Source organism: Impatiens glandulifera, chromosome 3 (assembly GCF_907164915.1).
Source record: "Impatiens glandulifera chromosome 3, dImpGla2.1, whole genome shotgun sequence".
Lineage (NCBI taxonomy): Eukaryota > Viridiplantae > Streptophyta > Magnoliopsida > Ericales > Balsaminaceae > Impatiens > Impatiens glandulifera.
The window spans coordinates 11,608,787-11,632,024 of record NC_061864.1 but is presented as its reverse complement, the minus strand read 5'-3'; the positions used below and the strand labels follow the sequence as shown (position 1 = coordinate 11,632,024).

Here is a 23,238-nt window from a genome sequence, read left to right as displayed (position 1 = left end):
GGCTTGGGCTTATCACAAGTCCAGGTCGGGCCGGGTTGGACCCTGTGAAAAACATACAAAAACGTTATTAATATTAGAAAAAAATATATAACACATGAGAATAAATATTATAAGATTTTAAATAAAATAATAAAGTAATTTTGTAATTAGGTCATGGGTAATTGAGTAATTTACTTAAGAAAATTAAATCTAGACGGGGCAAAGTGAGGTGAGGTCACATTTTCTCTCACACCACTTAAATTTGGCGGTCTGAATAGGGCAAGACGAGCGAAGGAGAAGGCGAAAGGAGATTGCAGAACGAGATTGCGACAAAGGTCTAAGCGTCTAGCGAAACAATGGTAAGATTTTCGACGAACCGATTCAAATGTTTTTGTTTTTGCTTGTTTCCATGAAGATCTGATCGTCTTTCCTTTGAATAATATGCTTATTCATTCCATTTGTTCCTAGAAATCTCTCTTTCTCGCTTTCTCTGATGAATCGTACGATGTAGGTATACAACATTTTAGAATTAAGATGTGAAATATAGACGTGCTTATTTTATATTGTTTATAAGATCAATTAGGGATTCACGACTTGACGATACGATTAATTTCCTTCTCATGTAAACATTGTTCTGTATCAATCATAAAAAAGTTGAGATTCATTTGATTTATGTCATGTATTAACTAATTCAAAAAGGAAACAATGTGCTTGGACATCCAACAAAGTTTGCACTAAAAACTTCTCAATGAGAGGTCTAAATGATCTATTTGAGAATAACAAGGGAAACATACCTTTTGTATGATGGTTTATTAGATCTCAATTGAAGTAGAATGATTATATATGTTTCCTCTCAAATTAGTGTATGTTTAGCTCTCTATGATATTACATGTGATTTGTATTTGACTGCATTTGTGTTTCAGGATGGACCAGATGATCCTAAGCAAAGTACTGCAGATATGACTGCTTTTGTAAGTTATCCTCAGCTCTTCTCTTCTCTTTTGAAGAACAATATGGGACTGAGATATGATCAATGTCAGTTAAATTGAGCTAAGATGTTAAATTTGTACCCTTAAACATGTGGATAATATAACTCACATATTAGCTTTTTACTTCCAGGTACAAAATCTTCTCCAGCAAATGGTAAGCTCTAATGACATTCTATATTGCACAAGAACATATTGCTCGCTCTTACTCACTTAAAAATCTTCTTTTTATGCAGCAAGCAAGGTTCCAAACCATGTCCGAGTCTATTGTTACAAAGAATATCCTTTTCTTCTTCCTGTTACATTAGTTGTTTTGGCATTCTTTATCATTTCATTAGTTTTTCTATGGGTAGTAACATTGCTGACACTAAAGCTTCCTGAAAACTGGCCACACTACATTTGTCAAAATATTGACATTCAGTCACTTAGGCCACTTTCATCTATAATCTGATTTAGCATTTATTTTCTATCTAGGGTTAATAATCTGTTATCTACAGTTGCTTATGCTATAAATGTTCTAAGTAAGGCAGTTTCCTTAATTCCGTTGCACTAGATGAGATGGGAGCCAGGATAAATGAGTTGGAGCAGAGCATCAATGACCTAAGGACAGAAATGGGAGCGGAGGCTTCCCCTTCACCTCTTGCACCTGGAAAGACGGATGAAGGCAAGCAGGGAGAGGATGGTTCTTCTTAGAGCTTATCAAAGCCATTGAGTGTCATGTTTTTTTTTCTTCTTTAGAACTCGATGCATATTGTTGGCAAATCTATAATCATTTAATAGTTGGTGGTTTGTCTATGGGTTCTCTTCTGTTACTGTTTGATTTTAGATTGTCTCTAAATATCTAACTATTGTTGTCAGTCTGAATGAAATTTGCTTCATTATTCTCTTTTATCTTTGTTTGATGAAATTTTGATTCCTTATATAATCAACACTGGGTATTTTGTTGCAGTTTAACAACTACATGACATATTTTTGTTTGAATTTGAAGATGGCATAATGAAGCACTTTAAATTAAGGGTTTCTTATATGCATATAAATTAAGTTTGAAACTGAACAAAAATGTTAAATTGATATTGAAGGTAAGCAGTGAATTAAAGAGGTGATTATTATTAATGTTTGTATGCAGAAATCATTAGATGGATGTAAATTATTAACTTCTGCAACGAGTGATAGCGCTGCAGCCTCGGGTGTAAGGATTGGCTTCGGCTCCGGTCTTGCAGTTATAGTATGAAGCACCTCTATGTGAACACGGAACCGTGTTCCTCTGCAGCGCTCCGTAGCTGATGTAGTTGGTCGTCGCCAGTATCCTCCGGTTAATTTCCTCATCCAACTCGCCTCCTGCAGAATTAATGCACTCGTCTATCGTTCCACTGCAGCCCGATCTCGCAGCCTCCCATGGCAATTGATCACGGTGCAGGTGTGCATCAACTCCAATATCAGTCGTCATCAACAACACAACGATCACTACAGAGAAGATCATCATCATCCAGGTACTCTGCATTTTCATTTTCAAATTTCAAATCTCTCTTCTTTTTCTATCTCTCATTCAAGTTCATTTAGAGCGCTTCATGAACTTAAATATATAGCCCTCCTTGTGTATTCAGGGAATAGACCAGTTTTCTTAGCCATTAAATTAGTGACACTTCTTTTCTTGTTATTTACACATTAGCCATACCATTTGATTAAGAAGCATGCAAGGAGTCAACTACAAAAACCAATTATTGATTTATAAATAAATAAACATATTTGACACAATTAAGTATCTATTTTATGAATTCTCAAATATTATAATGGATTAGAAAGTCTCGAATTACTCTTATTCATTTTTAAGGTGTTTTTAAGTAAAGATCAAAAGAGTTATTTAATCAGTTTAATTAGCAAAGTAATTTGGATTATATGGTACTAATATTATAGGGCACAAATGTATCATTTAATTATTTTTTAAGAAAGTTTTATACGATGAACATTTGACATTATTATCTTATAATGACCAACCATGAAAATCATTATTTTTCTGTCCTAACCCTAATCCTAATCCTAATCCTAATTCTAATCCCTTGAAGCAATTGTCTTGTATTAAAGTAATACTAATGAAAAACATGAAGAATTTGGGGCAGTTGGCTGTCTCCATCTTGTGTAGGTTAACTATATATTTTCTTGAATAACTCTAATTTGGCCAAAGAAAATAAAAACATATTAGGTTAATTATATATTTTTAATAATAAGATGTCCTTTCTAATTTTGAAAAGTTCAATCCTTCCTTTCATAACCCTTTAGAAATTTAGATGGAGAAGATTGAATGTTGTTTTCATACCAAACTAACAATCATTCATTCATTGACCATCAATGGAGTTTATTTTCTTTTGATTTGTTTGGTAGTCCCTGCTTTCCTTCTTTATTGCAAAATATACTCCAACTTCTTTTAATAAAATAGTTGATAATTCAAATATAGATGATAATGAAGAATTCTAATTAAATTTATGGTTTGAACCATTGAAACTGAACAATAGACAAAAAAAAAAAAAAAAAAAACTGACTATTATTGAGCAAATCAAATCTTCGTTCAACCGCAAAAAGATAGTGGGAGATTTTGAAAAACCGAGATGTTTGAGATGATTTTTCAAGTGTACAAAATGATAAAGTCGAATCGTTTATAATGTAATTCTGTATGCACTTTCACTCCATTTTTAAACACAATTAAGTAAGAAAAGACTATCATTTGATTAGAATAAAAACATTTGAAATTTTAAAATCCAATTCCACCACCAACCACTTACATCCTTTTCTAATAATACAAAAACTATATATTGTCAATTCAACCATTAAAAGTAATGTTAAATTGATGTATAAAAAGAAGTTGATTTTTGTAGTAAAAAGAGAGTGAGTGTCCTCTAGATCTTCAAACAAATGATTAATTACCATGTTTCTAAACAGAATGCATCAAGATCCAAGAAGAAAACTAAATAAATAAAACCAAGAAGATGATGGTTCAGGCTTGCATTGGAGCCTAAAATCAGGAACCCCATCCATTTCTTTTGTATTTGTAAAAAATTATCAAATTTCAGCATACAACATTTGTTGAGCATAAACAATTATACATGAAAAGTAGATATTCGTTCTTCCCCAAATTTAAGCCTTTATCTTTCGAGCTTGCTTAGCAACGCATCCATTGGTGGCAGCTCCTTTACAATTTGTGCCCAGTCCGGAATACCCTGAAAATAGCGGTTGGTTTAGTTTTAAGTCAAAAGATAGGGAAATTATATGAAAGGACTGAGTCCTTACCTTCCCAGATCTTCGAACACGACCATCTAGACGTAAGACAATGTAGACATCTTCGCCAGCCGTCACTCCTTCAGATTTTTGTTGATCCTTTATCCATCTGAATAAAGAAAGACCTCAAAACATGTTTATAAAAGCTTATTAAACCGAAAAGAGAAAATTACTTATCTGTAAAAACTAAAAACTGACCTTTCCCATTCTGCAGGAGCTATTACCTCAGCTCTAAACCGAATCTCAGATTTTAATTTTGATGCTGCAGTTATTGATTGAGTCCGTTTCTCAAAATCTTCCTAACATCGAGCCACAATCAACATATTCTCAGTTCAGTTTGATTTTTTATTTTGATTTTTAAACTAAGCATAGTCCCAAATCTTACCCCTATTGAGGGTAATGTAGAAGCTGTCTTAGTGGAAGTAGTTCCAAAGCCTTTCTTTTCAATTTTTTGCTTACCACCTTCACCCAATATAACAGGAACCAAAAGAACTCCACGGCGAACAAGATCGTTTCTGAATCTATCAGCCTTCTGTAGTGCTGATGTTACAAATTCTTTGCTCCCAGCCAGAATAACCTGAAACAAGAACCATTTAGGAATCTTATTGCCCCAAATGGAAACACTTATTGTTCCAAATTATAACCTTTAAAATGAAGAGTAGAAATAGGAAACATGAACAATAATATGCATGACTAATTGTTAGCTTGAGAGTATGTTATTGAACTAACTGGTCTAACAGTGTCCCGCAATTGTACAAGCTCAACAACCCGATTGGTTGAAAGCCGCAAAGGTAACCTTGATAGAGTTTCATCGCGAGTTATTTGAGCAATTTGCTCCTCCTCTTTTTTGTTATCCCAGATGAATAATGCAACGAATATGACTATACCTGTACAACACTGACTGAAAAAGTTTAGTTTAACAAAAAATAGAAATGTCACACATTTAAAGTGTAAATTTACCTGTGATATTAATACCAGCATTTCCAGCAGTTTCCAGAAGATCAGGAGCACCATCGCCGCCAACTATGGCACGAAAAAGTCTAGGAATTGTAAAAAAAGTGGAAATCCCTGCGGCTGCACAAAATGCCACATAGAAGAATCTTCTAACTCCTCGAAATGGTGCTTGAACTTCGCTAATGAGTTTTAGGTCTCTTCGATAACTGTACCCAATATCTTCCCCTCCAAGGCTAGCCTGAACCCATAATGTATTATTATCAGCCTCCAATTTTCCAACAATAGAAACAGATGATACACTACTTATAATATCATAGATAGAAAGAACACATGATTAAGCGTAAAACCTCTTCCTGTAATTCCTTGAATTCAGGCAAAGCTCTGAAGGATGCTAAATCTGGATCATTAAGGATTGTCCCAAATTTAAGGTTATATTCTTTCAAAGCCTTTCTCAGACAATCACCCGCTTTCTTTCCTTCCCCTCTTTCTCCAAGAAAAGAAAAACAAAAGAATCAGAATTCGGGTTCGATTAAAGTTTGATTCAACTTCAAAGCATTCTCTCATCCTATGTTTTTGTCTAATCATGTACTAGAATGGAAGTAGTTACCTGTAAGCATGACAACATGCTTTGTTATAGAGTGCAGCTTGTGACTCTATAGGATTTGGATTTAAAGTGAGTGCAGTATCGAACTGAACAAGAGCATCCTTCACCTGCAAAAGGAACCCAATTGGAAAGTAATAAAATTTAAGCAAACAATCGAACTATATACCCGTCCTTTGGAGAAAAGTGAAAGGCCGAGGTTAACGCAAGACTCGGCCGTCTCCACTGGCGCATCAACTTCTGGCGAAGACGACGGTTGGGGGGAAGCGGAAGAAGAACATACTATGAGAGAATGGAAATGGGTCTTCTCATAGAGGCTAAAATGGTTCTTTCTTCTGATTGAAAACCATGGATTTGCAGTCGCAAAAGAAGTCGAAGAAGATGACTGGTAAAACAACAGTCGTTGATTTGGAGAGATTGTAGCCACAGCCATTGAAGAAGATGCAAAAGAAGGAAGAAAATAAAAACAGTTTATCTTCTATCTGTTTGTTTATCCATTTTATAAAATATCCAACACCATTTTAGACATGTTTCAAATAATCGACTGAATTTTATTCTATGTTTTTATTTTTAACTACTGTAAACCTAATCCGATTTAACATAATTATAATCCCACATTAATTTAGCACTTTTAGTGAAAATTAATCATAAGATATTTATTCTTTTGATTAAAACTTTTAATTCTTAAATTACATATTGAATAAAGTGTTTATTTAATTTATTCAAGTCTTAAATAAATTAGAATTTCTAATAAGGAAACTTAATTCTAATAAAGAGACTTAAGACCTTGTTTGATCTATAACTTTTTGAGATTTTTTAAGAGATTTTTTTATCTGAAACTAAGGAATCATTTCATTTATCTAATTACAATTTTTTTATCTATTAAAATTAATCTTTATTTAATTATTTAAAATTAATTTATTATTCAATGTAAAATAAAGGTATTTTAGTCAATAAAATAAAAAATTGAATTTTTTATATTTTAAATTATCAAACAATTTCTTTTTAAAAAAAAAAAACCTATATAACAAAAATAAAATACAAAACTTGTTTGATGTTGGGTTATTTGAAATTTTAGTTTGAATTTTTGAAAGAAAAAAAATTTCAATAAAAAATAGATTATTTAAAATAATTAGTTGAATTACTAAACATTACCTTATATTTAAATTTTATAAAAATAAAAAATATATATATTTTTTAATTGATAAATCAAATAATTAAATGATTAAAAATAAATAAAATTTGATATGAGTATTATATGCTCTAAGAATGATTCTTATGTAATTTTTATTTTGTTAATAAATTTTAAAGAGATATATAACATTTTAATGTTAAAATTAATAAAACAATTAATTTAATTAATTATATTTTTTTTTATAAATTTAGTGAGAATGAATTCAAACTTTATTTATTTTTTTCTTAATAATCTTTTGTATTGGTTCGACTAGCAGGGGCGGAGTCAGGATTTGAAACCTATCCGGGCTAATTTTTTTATCAAAAAAATCTATCCGAGCTAATTTTTTATTAAAAAAATCTATCCGGGCTAGTTTTATAATAATATCAAATAAACAAACAAAACAAACTAAGTTTACTGTCAACAGTGTCTTTTAGCGACAGGAAATAATCAATAACGACGGTATCGTTACTAATAAATACATACAAGATACTTAGGGCTGTAGCCCGGGCCGACTTGTACCTGGCTCCGCCCCTATCGGTTAGTGTATATTATATTAATATATTATATTCTATTTTTAGGTTAATCATCTTAGGCCAATCTTATACTTATACATATTCCAATAAAATTTTAAAAACCCAACATCAAAGAGTTCTTATAGAGACATATTTTTGCTTTATTAAAAAACTTTTAACAATTGTTCATTCATTTGACCCATTGTTTAGGGTTTGCTTAGGCAATATTCACACTTGAAAGCTTATCCTTTTAAATTAACAAACCAAATTATATTCAAATCTACAATACTTGATTACTGTATAAATATTAGTTATATGAATCTGCAAAGGCACTTATAAAAGAAGCCAGTCATTCTCAAGATTAGGTCAAAGAAAAAAAAAGTATGGGTTAATCTAAATTAACACAAATACAAGTATTTATTTATTTTTATTCCAATTGAAGAGGGGGAGAAAAGAAATCCGCATTTATTTATTTACAGTATATTGTGGTCAACTTTAGGTCATTGTCTGCTTACCTATAAGCAAAAATAATGGATATATATTAAGTACCATCATAAGGATCTCTATGTAATTTTATTGTATTTTCTAATAAATAATTAGATGTGTATGTTTGACTCAATTTGGATTTTCATGGATTAAGAGTAAAGACTTGTAATTAAATTTTGGGTCCCATAATTAAACATTATTGCAATTTTATGTTGCATATGCCTTATGAAAGAATCTTTTCTTTATTAAAATGAACTTGTCTGCCACTATAACTATTATGCCCATTTTTTTTCTTATCAATTTTAATTTCCTTTTCTTTCACCATTCTTCCTCCCTTAAACATAGATTTTTTCTTTTATAAAATTTGTGCTAGAAGAGATTGAGTATTCTATTTGGAGAAATTGTTATAACATTTCTCGTCATTTTGATTTTGATTTTAACTTATTGTCACTTGAATTATCTTAGTCGGTTAACACCAAAATTTGAATTTAAATTGACTAAATGTAGTTAAACTAATAATTTAATGGTGGATTAAAAATATAAAATGGTAATAATTTTTTTTTTTGAAAAAAGAGTCCCCACCGTCCAATTTTGATCATGTGATGGTATTTTATTGACCACGAAAAGCCCCGGTTTCCAAACCACGTAACCCGACAGGTAGGAATGAGAGAGAGAGAGGGGGAGAGAGGAGAGAGAGAATACAGATAGAAAGGATTGGAAGAGAGTGGAGAGGAGAGAGATATTCTCCATTGCCCTCTTTCTGAGCTTTCTTGTCTGAAATTTCTCGCGAATCCGGGAAAAAATAAAATCTTATATGTTGGGTTGTGTTGCTTCTAGGATATTTTCCCCAACTTCATCTCTTTCTTTCAATTTCTACACTTTTCATTCCAACAAGATCAAACCATGCTAGGCTCCTCCTCCGTTGAGAACAAACTTCTTGATGATCCTGGCGGCCACAATTCCTCTTCTATTTCCTGCTCTATTTGCCTTGATGCTGTCACAGATAATGGTGACAGGTCTACAGCCAAGCTACAGTGCGGCCACGAATTTCATCTCGGTGATTCTAACAATCCCAACAACCTTTCTGTGTTCTTCTTTCCTTCATAAATTGCTAACCATTTTGACTCTTTTGCATTCATGATCATTTTTTATAAATGCCGATCCATGCTTAATGGTTGACTTTGGTGCTTTTGTGTTGTCCAATGGAATTGATGGGTTTAGAGAAGAAGAAGAACCTTTTCTTTTAGTGGGTATGTTTTGGATGACCTTGATTTCGGCATTAGATATGAATGAATACTTTAACAAAATTAGGAATGATGATTCCTAATAACTTACTTTCCTCGTATAAGGAAGGAGGAGGAGGGCATTGGTTTCTGGTTCTACTTAAAGTAGGAGGATGATTGTTTAGGTTTTCTGTTTGCCTTGTTACCAAGAGAATAAGTACGCAATTTGATGTTAGTGAGGCTTCATAATCTCTGATATCATTGTAATCTTAATTTGTTCATGGATCAGTAACCCTAGAAGATAATTTTTTTTGAATATAGGACCATATGGTTATAAGATGGTACTATTGAAGTAATCTAAGCTAATTATGTGCAATTCTTAGTAGTAGTGTATGCTCTATGTCATATGGTGAGAGTGGATTTTGAAAGATGCAATGCTCTACTAGTTTTGGAAGATTCAATTTATGTATGTTTAAGTAAGTTATCTAGTTTAATGTGCATGTTTATAATAAACTATAATTGCTATTTTTTTGTAGGCTCTAAATGACCAAAACATCTTCAAGTATTTTTTATTTTTAAATGTTAAAACGATGAATTAACGTGTTTTAGTTAAGATTTGAATGATTTGATGGAAAATGTGTGATGAGGGGATGTTGGATTTAATCCAAATAACCTACATTAAACAAGACCTATTTTTCAATTGGCTTGCATGGAATCCCCATCACCAAAAAGTTAAAGCAGAAGCTTGAATACCAAATGTAATCGGTACCATCATAATAATCTTGTTAACAAACTAACATTGTATGATACAACATTGAGAAATTTTCACTTTCCAAGTGCTCTTTAGTTCTTTGTTAGATATGGTCCAATCTACAATATAATTAGTAGAAAAGCTTGAATAAATAGTTGTAAATAGGATGATACAACATGTCCCATTGAGATATTCATGACTGGTTTCTTGAAAATAGCAAATGATTGTGATTGATATCGATAATCGTTTGTCAAGAAGCTAGTACCAATATAACAGACCTAGATTATAATCTAGGGTTTAGCGAGAATAGTAAAGAATTTAATTTGAGAAAGGAAAAGCCAAGCCAGAGAGGATAAAACAAGAGAATATTATAGATGAGAAATAGACTTGTCTTTCAACATTCATAATCTACTTCTAAGCTAACAACACCTTACTAATTATATTCTTCGACTAATGGGAATTTTAGGTCAGATCTTTCTAGGCATTACATTACATGTATTACATTGTTCGTGACCTTCCTATACCGCTATTTAAGGTAGATAACCGAGATTGGGCCCATATTTCCTAAAATTATGTTGCTGGTTTTCTCAGTTGGTAATTGTACATTTAGCAACATAATGTAAACCAGAGCTAGGAAGAATAATAGACTCTATGTATTTTTTTCATCATGTTTATTTTGTTCTTCTATTACTTTATTTGGTAAGTTGACTATCTTCATATATTTCCCTAGACCCTGCATAAACTTATCATCTTTGCAATTTCATAGATTGTATTGGGTCAGCGTTCAATGTGAAGGGTGCAATGCAATGCCCTAATTGCCGAAAAATTGAGAGAGGCAGATGGTTATATGCTACTGGTCCTGCGCGATCTCTTCCTGAATTTCACATTGAAGACTGGACTGTTGATGAAGATCCATATGAGCTAAGTTATACTGAAATGGTAAGTATACTGGATACTTTTATTTCTTCTTTTAGTTAAAGAACATTTGCTGGTTGAATCAAAACTGGAAAGTATTTTGTAAAAATTAATCTATGTTTCTATTGGCAGCCGTTTAGAGTTCACTGGTGTCCATTCAGTGGATTTACTCAAGTTCATTCTTCTTTCGAGTAAGAATTTATTTTATTTTATTTTCTTGTAACTTTTTAAATAAAGTCTACTTTAAGAAAGAATTTTTTTTCATGGCTGTTAATGAATTGTTGCATTTGGTTTCAGGGACATTGATTCTCCATCAGCAGCATGTAAGTGCTCCCTTCTTTTCTTTATATTTTCTTAGAACACCTATGGAAGCTCAAATGGAAATGGAAAGAGTCTTGAACTACTAAACTAAGAACACCCTTGATTAAAGGACGGTTTTTGTTCAGACCATGATTTGCAGAGGTACCGGGCTGAACATGACCCAGCATCATCTGTAGCTCATTCATATGTTGCTTACTTTGGACCTCTGCCTCCCCCTCCTCCTCCTCTGGCTTCCTCAAACACGAACGAGATTCGCGAGGATCCAAATCTGAACAATTCATGGTCGGGTTTATCTGAACGCAACGAGATATTCAATCCCCACCACCCATTATTTCCTATTGTTGATATCCAATATCAAAGTTGGGATCAACTACCCCCTACAATTCCTTTATCATCCACAAGTAACAGTGATCAGGCCGCCGAGGTTAGAAGAACCGCCAGGGGAGAATTCCGACACCCCTTCCCTTATGGCCATGGGTGAGAGTCACGAATGAGCCAACCTTTTATTAATTTAAATAACAAATGACTGTCTTATGTTCAAAAAGTAAAAATATTTTATTCAGTGTCTGCCATGATTAATTTTCCAGGACTGCCCCAGGTGTAGGAGGAAGTGGGGCTTCTTTGTTTTCATCGTTTGTTCATCCGACCATTCATGGACGTGGCGCAGCCCATGAAAGAAGGCAGTATGTTTCACATGCTTCCATTAATCATCATCAGCAGCAACCAAATAACCCCCCTTTGAGGAGACTGAACAACAGCCAAAGGGGCGGCGGAAGTATGCCCTTGGTGATGGCTGCAGCCGCCGCTCAGCCTGACAACCATGGAAGAGGCTTCTTCTTGGTTCCGTCGCCGGTCAGTCATGAAACTGAGAATAATAATAATAGTAATAATCCATCACTCCACCATCATCATATCCACCATCATCATCATCCATGGGACAGGGACAGTTTTTCTAGAATGCCTGTTATTTCATTTGAGAGGGATCCTGCTGTTAGGGGCTCCTTTCATCGCGGTGGTGGTTTTGTTTCTGGGAGTAGGACAGGCGGGGGAGGTGGTGGTGGTTTTTGGCAAAGGCATTGGCCTTGAAAGGATTCACCTTTATAATTGGAAATGTCCAGCCTGTTTGAATTAAAAGTTGGGTTTATCTAAAAAAGTTTTAAAACTGAAAATGTAATGTTTGTAAATTGTGACGATGAGACTAATCTTGTTCATTTGCAACCCTAGAAAACAGAAACTCTTTTTTTTTTTTGGTGATCATGGTGAAGGCTGGCAACACCCATTTGTGCTATATACATACATATTTAAACTCTTTTATTGGGAGATAGAAGAAGATCTAATATCTATATAAACTTCATTATTTCCTCATATTCTTTTCCTTATATTTCTCAGGTTATGGGTTTTGGTTAGATATGGGTATTTGAGTTTAATTTTAAATAGTTTACTTATCATTTAAACCCTAAACCTTATCTTCCTATCATTAGCACTTTTATTCTCACTTTCCAATTACAAGTTATTTTTGAAAATGTACATGCTTCCAATTTGTAATTCAATCAAATTCTTTATTCCACAGAAGAAATAAATTTCAATCTATGTTGATTCTTCTTCACTGGATCCTCATTTCCAATTTGTTTTCTTCATGAATTGATCTCAGTCGAATTCAATGTTAGATCGATTTTGAAGTCAGACATCTCACATGTAAGCATTGAACTAGAATTAGGTTTAGATGAGAAAAAGAAAAGCTCTTAACAAGCTAAATACCAATTTAAGAATGAAAATGAAAAGACAGAACCCTAGATAAGAATAAAGAATTCAATTTCAATAAAGATGAGAAGAGAGAGAAATACTAATCAATTGACAATTAAAGACAAAAACAAAAATGTATAAAAAGGACCCTAAACGATAAGACAATAAAAGAAAACTCATAAATGAAGGTGAAAGAAATTCCACTAAACATATTTAGCAAATTTGCTAAATATGGGAAGCTTCTTAAATAAGGAATTAAGCTTATTTTAAAATTCCACAAAACCCTACTTGCATCACAAGTTTATTTTAAAATAATCACTTGAATATTCATAACCCTAGGCTAGGTTATCCAAATAATTTCATGAGAAATATATTCCTCATCCTTTAAATCATTAATCAAAATATCTTTTACAATATTTTAATAAGTTGTACCAAAGTACCTAACAATGTTAACTGGAAATATAACCTATAACCAGATAATCCAATATAAGGACATGGCCCTAGAAACAAATCTAAAAACCAAAGAAAACATTGCATATCTCAAAGATTGAATTTGGATATGATTCACAGGCAATTCTATAAAAAGAAATCAAATAATTATCATCAAAAGCATAATTTGCAAATATATAAAATAGTTGTGAAAGTCATCATCATCAAGAAGAAGAAGAGTACAAGGCAGAATCGTTCATGAGTAGTCTCATTTCCAGAATACTAATAATACATATTAGATTAAAACCAGTTTCATAAACTCCATAGATAAGAGAAAGAGATAAGAAGTAATAAGAGATACCCATCCATTAGTATGTATGGCTGGTTGGTTGGTTCATCCATCATGTATACAAAGGCCAGTCAGTCCAAGCTCCAGAAACATGCCCATTCTCACACACATAAGCTCGAACAACCGGCTCACCATCATCGTGAAAACCAAACACCCTTTTCAAACAGAAGGCCGAATGAAGATCCCAAGTCTGCTTACACGGGCAAAACGCACAATTCAGATCGATAGTGTCCCTTTTCCCATCATTTATAGTCCTCCAAACAGTTGACCTTTTGAAATCCTTGAAGATTCCTCTAAACAGCATGTAATTCCTCTTCTCTTCCATGTGAATGCACCCAGGCCAATCGCAGATGTACAGACAATCACCTCTGAACCGACTTGCCAACAGCTTATTGCCTTGTTCCCGGCATAAATTCCAGTAAGAGGATGCTAGATGAGCCATAAGAGACCTGCAAACCCTCCTCTTCTTACAAGCAGGAACTTCACAGCCCACCGTGATCTCTGTAGCATCAATTTCAGGTTGATCCTCCTCCATTCCTGACTGCTCTTGGTATTCAGATGGGTCGTAAAGTGTATCAAAGTAGAGATCATCATACAATGACCAAGAACAGTCAGGTTCAGGTTCTGGAATAGCAGATTCTACGTTGTTGTTATTATTGTGGCTCTCCATAGGGGATGAGGAAGGAATCATAGTCCTGTCCACTTCTTCTCCTCCTTCTTCTTCAGTGGGTTTGTTGTGAATAAGGTAATTCTCATCTGGACCTAGCTCCCTTTCCAGTCCAAAATCCGAACTTTCCAGAAGGACTCCTGAGAGATGTAGGCCAGGACAGCATACACCTAGCTTATAAAGAGAAGCCCAACCATCAGGCGGCGGGAGAGAAGATCCAGCCGTCAAATCAGAGATAAGTAATGGAAAGTTTTGAGAACACTTAGTTTTCCAGCAAACATTACGAATAAGAGATGAAAACTTAGTGCAAACGGAAGCAAGTCTGGAAAAATGACGTGGGTCGTCCTCAAGTTTAAAGAAGATGTTGAGAACCAAGTCATCAGACAACTTCAGAAACGCGGTCTCTTCCTCCTCTTGCTCCATTGTCGAACGAACGATCTGAGAGCTAACGAGAAAAGGGTTTGAAGATATACTAGTGATTGAGCTGAGAATCAGAAAGATAAAGATGCGCCGAATAAAGAGATAAGATCAAGAATATGAAGCGACGAGAGAGAAGAAGGCGGTCGAGAATATGAAGCGGTGAAAATGACATTTTTAGATCTCTATCCAGCCATTCATTTCTTGCCCGTTGGTTGGGGTTTATGGTTGAGAATTTTTCTATTTTCTTTTCTTTTTTTTAAACATATTATTGCCCTTTTCTTTTCTCAAAATATATTCTTCTTTTAATTATATTCACTACAAATAAAGATTTGATCAGATATTACCACAATTGAGATACAAGTAAACTATTAAGAATAAAATATATTATATTCTGAAATAATAGACAGGACCATGCATGGTTGATTCTCAACCTCTCATTTCATATTTTTATTAATTTATTTGAATGGTTAAAATTATTTCATCCACTAATTTTAACCCATTCAAAAAACTTCCACGTGCATGCATAAATATGTTTGATGCTTGCATTCATATCATTCAACCTATAACACATAAATCATTGGAAATAATTTAATAATATATTTGATGAAACCTTAATTATTTTCTTAATTAAAAACAACCCAAATGACCTTTTTGACTATCATATACAATTAGAAAGAAAATCTAAACTAAATATGTTTTTTAATTGAGAAATATAAATCATAACTAATGTGAAATGAATCTATTTATGATTTTTATAATGGTTGAGATTTGTTAAATAAATTTTGACATAAGTAAAATAGGTATGGACTAATGTAATAAGATTAGTGGGACCAAATATGTCTTAGAAACCAAATATATAAACAAACAATATTAAGTGGGACAAATAAGTCTTAGAAACCAAATATATAAACAATATTAAGGGCTGATTTTAGTTGGTTAAATTTTAATTCATTAATCAAAATATATTTATTTTATCTTTAAAAAATATTAAATATAAAAAATATATTTTAATAATTTAATCAACTAAAAACTCAACTAACCTACTTACTTCTATAAAAAAAAAAATAATAATTTTTTCCAAAAAGCCCAATAAAATTCTCAAATAACCCAACATTAAACAAACTCTATACCCAATAACTTGTATCAAAACTCACATATCAACTATGTCTTATTTCTCCTTTATTTTTAAATCAAAATACTAAAATACTCGTATTTTACATGTTTAATAAACAAGATTTTCCTAAAGAAAAACAACAAAAATTCCAAATAACCCAACATCAAACAAACTCTAAATAAGTGTATAAAGAAATAATTAAAGATAAATTAGGAGGGATATTTTCTAATGTACACTAGTTCCAATAATGGTGGAGTAATCAACCCTATATATGCAGTGGGTCTGGTCTGTTGTGAGATTATTATTATTATTATTATGGTTATTATTACTATTATTTAAATGACAGAAAGAAATAAAGATTCTTGAAAGAAGGAAACCCCAATTTAGAGTGAGTTTCAAAGGAAGATTCCCACTTACCATGATTAGTTTCCCATTCCACTCACTCCATAGCATTTATATTCTTCCAAAGCAACTCCAGATTATTGAAACTACAAACAACAATATTAATTACAATTACAAATACAAAATCATGAACATTGCTACTTTCAAACAATCATTTAAAACTAAAATGTTAAGAAATAATATGGGCTTATGGCTATCTACTCTAACGAGACCATTTCGACCCCATTTGAAAACAACTTGTCTGGGTGAGCAGAAATAGAAACCAAAGATGACCCAAGAATCATTCAATATTTTATTTATATTAAAAGTAAACAATTGCAACAAAAAGAAAAGTAGATAAACAGGAAGAAGTATTTAAGAAAATAGTATAAAACCTGAAATACTTGATAGGACAGTCAGAAACGGTGCCTAACATTTGAATTGATTGGACTGGACAGTACAGCCCTCCCTGCTTTCCAAAGGGTGGAAACTTGTTAGCACTACAGCCACACATTATTATTGTGGGGGGAATAATAATAATAATAATACCATTTCATTTGTCTTTGGCCATATGACTTTTTGGACCATCTACTTTATTTATGTTCCAAACAAAGAGAGAAAGAGAGAGCTCACATTAACAGTACATACACCACTATTAGCCTCTTTCTTTCTTGTCATTCCTTCCACCATGTGACCTCTTTATCTTGATAGGACCTGTTTCAAGTATAATCAATACACAAATAGACATTTCAGGAAGCACCCATTTAGTTGCTTCACATTAATGGGTGTTTGCTTCACATTAAAGCCTAACTTCATAAGCAATTGGAACCAAACTGATACCAAGTTTTCATTTTTATTGGAAAAAATAAGGACAGTGCCGCCTTGCAATAGCAGATTCTGCCAATCAATCAGGCAGGCTCCTTGGGATGTTGAAATTACCCAGCCATGTACCAAGAAATCCTTGAGTACGTACATTAATAAAGAGATACATCCGTCTGTTTCACCCAAATATAAAGTAAACTAACAAAGTCCACACATTTATTCATGAAAAACTTGATTAAAAATTATCATGATTCGTCTTGTCAATGACCATGCCCACCACCAGCATCTTCATTGCCCTTCCTTTCTGCTGCTCTAATTTGACGTTGCTCCTCCTTATAAATCCGATTCCTACGTTGGAACTGCACAATAAATCCATTTGCTTTTCAGATTATATCATGAATTCAATACTAATAATAAAGTAGAAACATCAAACACCAGCAGATCAAACAGACAACAAAATTCATGCCTTCCTCAACCAATTTTCACCCTCAAAATTGTCCAACACTCAGAATAACCCCTCCATAACTCATTTATGTTCTATTTTGAATATGATGAGCACCATCATTCCCCACCATAACTATTTATCTACCAGATGGGTCAGTAAATATTGTTGAATTTTTTTGGAAAAGTGAAGCTGAACACCAAGCTTCAATTAGTTAGTGTCATAAAAATTCCAATAGGATTTGCAATCAGTTCAAAACTACCCAAAACAGCAAACAATAAGTTTACCTAAGAAGGGCCTGAGAAATAACAATTTATTAAGCTATTGGCTGATGGATAGGAAATCTTTATTTCTGACTCTGAAACAGTAGATTTGGCCATCCTTCAAATTCTGTTTTGAAACATTTTTCTTTTGTCAAAGAAATCGAATTGTTGCATAGTGAAATTTGTTCGAAATGTAAACACAATTTGGTAAAATTATCAAGACAATTCGTACTGACAGTGGTTCAAATTGTCAAAGACTTTTGTAATGTTCACCTTAGATCATGTGTCTATTCACCACAACAAAATAGTGTGGTTGAACGCAATCATCATTGTCTGTTTCAAATGACAAAGGCTCTATGTTCCAAGCCAATTTACCAATTAAATTCTGTCCATACTCAATTTTGATGTCCACTGACTTAATTAACCATTTACCCACATCTATCTTAGAGTGGAAAAGTCCATTCAAGATCCTACATAAGAGAGAACCTCATTACACCACAATCAAGACATCTATTTGAACCTGATTATGCTTCAAATACACATCCTAACAAATCCAATTTTAATACAGGGGCTTACAAATGTATCTTTATAGTATACAGTCCAGGACAAAAAGGTTATAGGGTATTTGATGTTGAGAATCATCATGCTTTCAGCCTTTCACTAGTAAATATAAATCACGTCTTTCCGTTCAAAACAGCTACCTCGAATCTTTATTCCATTGCTTGTTGTTCCAAATTCATTCCTGATGATGACAATTCCCAACCTTACACGTTAAACTATTCTTTAGAGTCCTTCATCATGTTCCTACTCTTTTAGTCATTCCTCCAGTTCTTATCGAATTCCTAATAAGAATGTTGATGGAAATTCTGATCGTTGTAAAACAGAAGAATTAAGTCTAGGACAACCTAGTTCCAAGACTACAACTTCAATTTGAGTGACACTTGAAGTCTAACACCTCTTACTTTGAAGTAAACACTTCATACATATCCTTTTTGCTCATTATATTAAGACAAAAACATATACTGCTTTCTTGGCCAAGATGTATATTCTGGAGAATCACTTGGCTTATTCACAAGCTTGAAAAGAGGAAGTATGAATTCATGCCATGAACACATAAGTTTTGGATCTGGAGCAGAATGCAACTTGGGTACTTACTAATTTACTTCTTGGTAAGAAAGCTATCAGCAGCAGATGGGTATAGAAGACCAAATTAAAATGACATTATTAACCTGATAGTCTCAAAGCTCGTTTGGCTGCGAAAAGGTTTCATCAAAAGGATGGTTTAGGCTTCCAAGTCAGTTCCCGTGTTTCCAAAACAGTGACCGTATGCAGTCAACAACTAGTTTCTACACCAGTTGTGAATAACTTGCAAGATGAAGCAAGGTTTATAAGCTTCAAAAGAGTTTATATAGCTTAAAACAAGCTTCTAAACAATGAAATAATGAATCTACAAACAAGCTCGTTCAATGTGATTTTACTCTATCTTCACATCATAGCTGATTATTCACTAAAGTTGAGCTTCATAATTTCATTGTATTTCATATATGTTGATGACATCTTGCTAGCTGGAAATGTTCTTGCTTACAATGCCAAGGCCTTCTTGGACAAGATTTACTATAAAGGATCTAGGTGAGGCAAGGTATTTCTTGAGGTTTGAAATTGCTGGCACTAAAGAAGGTAATACAAAAATCTGAGGAAATGAATCTTGGACATTATAATGATGCTGGCTTATTGCCAATATCCCTAAGTCTAAAGCCTAAAGGTGTTAAACTCTTTGCTTATGATGATCCATGTAGAAGTAAATTCAGATTAAATAGAATATTCAGAATAGTGGGAAATTCGAGTGGGATCAAACAGGAACAAGAGGGATCCATCAAAAACTCTAACTCCCACATGATTAAAAAAGTAAACACAAGGCTAGATTGGAAACCTCTTGTTAGTTGGGTAGATAAGTGCTAAGGATAGTTATCGTATTAATCATTATCTATAAGTTGTTTAAAAGACAATTATCCTACAATTATTATACCAATATTGTAGAAACTAGAAACTAACCATATCCTAGAATTACTTGTGTATTATGTATTTAAAGGGCATGGCCATGAAATAAAATTACCACAAGTTTATTCTCTTACTTTTCACATGGTATTAGAAGTGTTGATTGTGAGGAAAATATGGAGATTTTGGAAATTCTTCTCCTAGCCTCTTGAAAAAACCTACTAGGTTTTCTATCAATATTCAAACTAGAAAATGCTAACTCTACCTCTGAAGAGAAAATTTAAGGAGGTTTTAGCAAAGAACAATTGTCTATAGAAACTAATTCAACATGCACAGGAATGGTGGCTCAACAAGGTAACCTATCTACACCCTTGTATACTAGCCAAGATCAAAACAGAAATTGGGTTATAAACTAAGGAGCATCTGATTACATGACTGATAATCCCAAACTTATACAAAATTATCAAATTGCTAAGACTAAAATGTTAGTTAGAATTGCTCATGGAACATTATCTATAGTTTTTGGAGAAGGAACAACTAAAATAACAAAGAATTCCACCCTTAAAAGGTCTTACTATTTGAAATTCTCTTGTCGGTTAGAAGGTTGTGCTTCGAATACAAATGTATTGCTAAGTTCAATCATTCCTGGAGTAAATTTCAGGATATTGAATGGGGGGAAGATTGGCAATGTTGAACTAGTGGTTGGTCTATACATCATCATCACCAAAAGCCATACACAAAACTACCTCTTAACAAATTGCTTACCAACTCTACTAATTTGTCAGTTATTAGTGGTATTTTAACTTGGCATTACCACTTGGCCATCCTAGGGCTTATTGAAGTAGTTCAATATCACATCATCAATCACTTCTATCAAATCAACAACCAAAATACACCTTTTTATTATTTATAATAATTTAAGATATTGAATCCTTTTACCAAATAATGTGAATTAACTATTTTCTACATCAAACAAACTTTTTGTGAAAAAAAAAAATAAGCTCCTAGTTCCTTGTACTTAGTCAAGATGTTTTATTTTGTAATAAAGATTTAATTTATTTCATTGCAAAGTGTGAAATGACTAAATATACACAAACTATTTATCTAAAGGTTCCTTCTTACCCACACAGCCCTTCTCCTTAATTCAAAGTGATGTGTAGGAACCTCCATAACTAAAACATCTTCAGGGGCCAAGTTGTTTGTACTTTGTATCTTAGCTATATATCTTATTAAAAAAGGTTCATATTGTTACTATCTTCAAACTTTCATTAAATGATTTAAAACTCATTTCTAAACATCAATTCAAATCTTAAACCAAACAATATCATGGATACTTCTCCTCTTCAGTCTTACTTGGTCACACACGCATTAGTCTGTCGAGTGTCGAGTATTAGTTTGGTAGATAAGTGTTGAGGATAATTATTTTTTTAATCATATATTTATAAGAGGTTCAACTATAATTAACCTAAAACAATTATTTCATTATTTTAGGAAAAAACCCTATCCTATAATTACTTGTGTATACATATTTAAAGGTCACGACCCATGGAATAAAATTACCACAATTGTATTGCTCTTACTTTCCGCATTTCACAATTCAAATTTCATAAGCATTATAGTAGGTAGGTTAGGAAACTCTTATATCTCAATTATACGAGGCCTTGTGTGCTACTTGTTCAACCTTAATTTCTTGGAAGATCAAGAAGAAACTACATTCTCAAAGTCCTTAGCTGAAGCTCAATACAGGTCCATCAAACTACTTTATGTGAACTCCAATGGATAACATATGTTCTCAAAGATCTATATCACCACTACTTCTCATTCCCCTATAGTGAGATAACAGTGTTGCCATACACATCTGAGTCAACTAGTGTTTGGTTCGGGAAAAGTCCAAATAGGGATATGTCTTCCACAACATGTTTATTACAAATCTCCACTTTCTGGTCTTTTAAAAAGCCTTTGGATTCTAAATAATTCCATAGTCTACCTAGAAAGACGGGCTGAGTACATAACAATGACTACATAATAAGAGGGTAACCAATTATGCATCCTCCTCCGAATACTCACAAACCCACAAAGTACAAGAGACATTGGAGCTTGAAATGAAACAATAGCATCTCAATTACCCAAAAGCGTAATAGTTCAGGTCTGCGATTTTATTGAGCAAAGGAGAAAAAGATCCCTACTTTCTATTACTAATTAGAAATTCCTCATCAATGTTTAATATTTTATTTGAACCCAGATCGAATAGAAATAGAACAATGGGAGAAATGATTCAAAAACCCCTAAAAATATCTGGCCTGGAATTACGTTAAATCCAATGAAACCGATGCTTGATATACACAGAGTGATTAATCGATTAATGTAAAGAAACGAAACAGATGAGGGAATTGATGAAAAAACCTCTTTGGAGTGGTGGAGGCACTCGAGATAATCTTCTCTAAGAAGAACACAATCCTTTGGCTGCCTGCAGTTAGACATACACTCGCTGAAGTCCATCCAGAAATCGTAGCACCTACCTTTGTTCCCTGTTATCCCCCATCCCGACGCCATTCTCTTTCTCTCCCACCTCAAAGACTTCCTTCCTTCCTTCTCTCTCTCTCTGTAAGATTTAGAACCTCAACAGCGCGGCGTATAATGGCAACAAGTACAGATTTTTGGGTTTCATTCACATTAACAAAATAGCCCTAAGGCCTTGTTTGACGTGGGTTATTTTAATTTAACTCGCTTTCAATAATATAAAAATCATTTCATTTATCACAAAACAAAACAAATCAATAAATTACTTTCTAGTTTACATATATATATAAATATATATTGTATATTTATAAAGTCTTAACTCAATATCAAACAAAACCAAAATAATTTAATTAATTAGATATTAAGAGAGGTGATAATGTAACCCTACTCCAGCCGGTAAATATAAAATTAAAGTATAAATTGAACAAAATTTATTAATATTGTAATTGATGAATAATTTATATTGATATAAATCAATTTTAAAGTATGTATATTTGTTTTTTAATTATTATTTATTGACATTTAACTTGTTAAATAAATAAATTTAATTTATTATTTTTATATTTTAAATATAAAAATAATATACCCATTACATTATTATCCATCCCTAGTTAAAATTATCGTTCAACGTTTCAATTATCTTTATTCAAATAAATTTTTAATTAGTTTCATTTATTACTTATTTATAAGCACTTAAAATTAAATTAAATTTTAAATTATATGAATGGAAGGTTATAACAATTAAAAGATTTTAAAATTTCTAATTCAATAATTAAATTAATGAATTAATATTTTATTTATAAATATATCGTTTTGAAATGCCAAATTTCCTGCTTTAATACGCTAACTACTGAAAAGAAGTGAGATACCTACCAACGACTGGTAGACAATGTAAACAATTAAAACAAAACCTCATTT

At 32.7% G+C, this 23,238-nt stretch overlaps 6 protein-coding genes across 7 annotated transcripts; 2 read left to right on the top strand and 4 right to left on the bottom strand.

The window, feature by feature from the left end:
- Window positions 1-227: 227 nt before the first annotated feature.
- Window positions 228-1,854, top strand: LOC124931708 (heat shock factor-binding protein-like). The gene is made up of 5 exons (XM_047472234.1): window positions 228-338; window positions 903-950; window positions 1,099-1,122; window positions 1,202-1,244; window positions 1,516-1,854. The coding sequence occupies exons 1-5, from the start codon at window positions 336-338 to the stop codon at window positions 1,656-1,658; spliced, it is 261 nt and encodes an 86-aa protein (XP_047328190.1). The 5' UTR covers window positions 228-335; the 3' UTR covers window positions 1,659-1,854.
- Window positions 1,855-2,115: 261 nt separating this feature from the next.
- LOC124929721 (protein RALF-like 33) lies at window positions 2,116-2,466 on the bottom strand. The gene has a single exon (XM_047470116.1). It carries the CDS (start codon window positions 2,464-2,466, stop codon window positions 2,116-2,118), a length of 351 nt encoding a protein of 116 aa, XP_047326072.1.
- Window positions 2,467-3,953: 1,487 nt separating this feature from the next.
- Window positions 3,954-6,257, bottom strand: LOC124932521 (protein LOW PSII ACCUMULATION 1, chloroplastic). 2 transcript variants are annotated; one of them, XM_047473168.1, is made up of 9 exons: window positions 5,960-6,254; window positions 5,797-5,900; window positions 5,537-5,672; window positions 5,196-5,427; window positions 4,965-5,122; window positions 4,621-4,812; window positions 4,434-4,534; window positions 4,248-4,344; window positions 3,954-4,177 (listed from the first exon to the last, which is right to left on the bottom strand). In XM_047473168.1, the coding sequence occupies exons 1-9, from the start codon at window positions 6,221-6,223 to the stop codon at window positions 4,103-4,105; spliced, it is 1,359 nt and encodes a 452-aa protein (XP_047329124.1). In that variant the 5' UTR covers window positions 6,224-6,254; the 3' UTR covers window positions 3,954-4,102. The 2 variants fall into 2 exon arrangements, 1 of the variants encoding a protein (XP_047329124.1); XR_007098749.1 differs by lacking the exon at window positions 3,954-4,177 and having other exon boundaries at window positions 4,257-4,344; window positions 4,434-4,530; window positions 5,960-6,257.
- A 2,370-nt stretch (window positions 6,258-8,627) lies between these two features.
- Window positions 8,628-12,540, top strand: LOC124932734 (E3 ubiquitin-protein ligase RFI2). The gene is made up of 6 exons (XM_047473412.1): window positions 8,628-9,022; window positions 10,706-10,878; window positions 10,987-11,045; window positions 11,152-11,177; window positions 11,301-11,652; window positions 11,763-12,540. Exons 1-6 carry the CDS (start codon window positions 8,869-8,871, stop codon window positions 12,259-12,261), a joined length of 1,263 nt encoding a protein of 420 aa, XP_047329368.1. The 5' UTR covers window positions 8,628-8,868; the 3' UTR covers window positions 12,262-12,540.
- A 972-nt stretch (window positions 12,541-13,512) lies between these two features.
- Window positions 13,513-14,887, bottom strand: LOC124932657 (phytochrome A-associated F-box protein). The gene has a single exon (XM_047473319.1). The coding sequence runs from the start codon at window positions 14,784-14,786 to the stop codon at window positions 13,749-13,751; it is 1,038 nt and encodes a 345-aa protein (XP_047329275.1). The 5' UTR covers window positions 14,787-14,887; the 3' UTR covers window positions 13,513-13,748.
- A 2,225-nt stretch (window positions 14,888-17,112) lies between these two features.
- LOC124932954 (NADH dehydrogenase [ubiquinone] iron-sulfur protein 5-B) lies at window positions 17,113-22,431 on the bottom strand. The gene is made up of 2 exons (XM_047473671.1): window positions 22,204-22,431; window positions 17,113-17,459 (listed from the first exon to the last, which is right to left on the bottom strand). Exons 1-2 carry the CDS (start codon window positions 22,351-22,353, stop codon window positions 17,361-17,363), a joined length of 249 nt encoding a protein of 82 aa, XP_047329627.1. The 5' UTR covers window positions 22,354-22,431; the 3' UTR covers window positions 17,113-17,360.
- Window positions 22,432-23,238: the final 807 nt, after the last annotated feature.

What these genes read in the sequence shown, in the direction of transcription:
- LOC124931708 (XM_047472234.1), top strand. An exon ending in CTGCAGATATGACTGCTTTT is followed by an intron (nt 951 to 1,098) that starts GTAAGTTATCCT and finishes TTTTACTTCCAG; the next exon opens with GTACAAAATCTTCTCCAGCA. An exon ending in AAAATCTTCTCCAGCAAATG is followed by an intron (nt 1,123 to 1,201) that starts GTAAGCTCTAAT and finishes CTTTTTATGCAG; the next exon opens with CAAGCAAGGTTCCAAACCAT.
- LOC124929721 (XM_047470116.1), bottom strand. Translation starts at nt 2,466, where the DNA reads ATGCAGAGTACCTGGATGATGATGATCTTCTCTGTAGTGATCGTTGTG.
- LOC124932521 (XM_047473168.1), bottom strand. Translation starts at nt 6,223, where the DNA reads ATGGCTGTGGCTACAATCTCTCCAAATCAACGACTGTTGTTTTACCAG. An exon ending in CTACATTACCCTCAATAGGG is followed by an intron (nt 4,535 to 4,620) that starts GTAAGATTTGGG and finishes GCTCGATGTTAG; the next exon opens with GAAGATTTTGAGAAACGGAC. An exon ending in GCTCCTGCAGAATGGGAAAG is followed by an intron (nt 4,345 to 4,433) that starts GTCAGTTTTTAG and finishes TTCTTTATTCAG; the next exon opens with ATGGATAAAGGATCAACAAA.
- LOC124932734 (XM_047473412.1), top strand. Translation starts at nt 8,869, where the DNA reads ATGCTAGGCTCCTCCTCCGTTGAGAACAAACTTCTTGATGATCCTGGC. An exon ending in CGGCCACGAATTTCATCTCG is followed by an intron (nt 9,023 to 10,705) that starts GTGATTCTAACA and finishes GCAATTTCATAG; the next exon opens with ATTGTATTGGGTCAGCGTTC. An exon ending in CCCTTCCCTTATGGCCATGG is followed by an intron (nt 11,653 to 11,762) that starts GTGAGAGTCACG and finishes TTAATTTTCCAG; the next exon opens with GACTGCCCCAGGTGTAGGAG.
- LOC124932657 (XM_047473319.1), bottom strand. Translation starts at nt 14,786, where the DNA reads ATGGAGCAAGAGGAGGAAGAGACCGCGTTTCTGAAGTTGTCTGATGAC.
- LOC124932954 (XM_047473671.1), bottom strand. Translation starts at nt 22,353, where the DNA reads ATGGCGTCGGGATGGGGGATAACAGGGAACAAAGGTAGGTGCTACGAT. An exon ending in GCCTCCACCACTCCAAAGAG is followed by an intron (nt 17,460 to 22,203) that starts GTTTTTTCATCA and finishes TTTATTGTGCAG; the next exon opens with TTCCAACGTAGGAATCGGAT.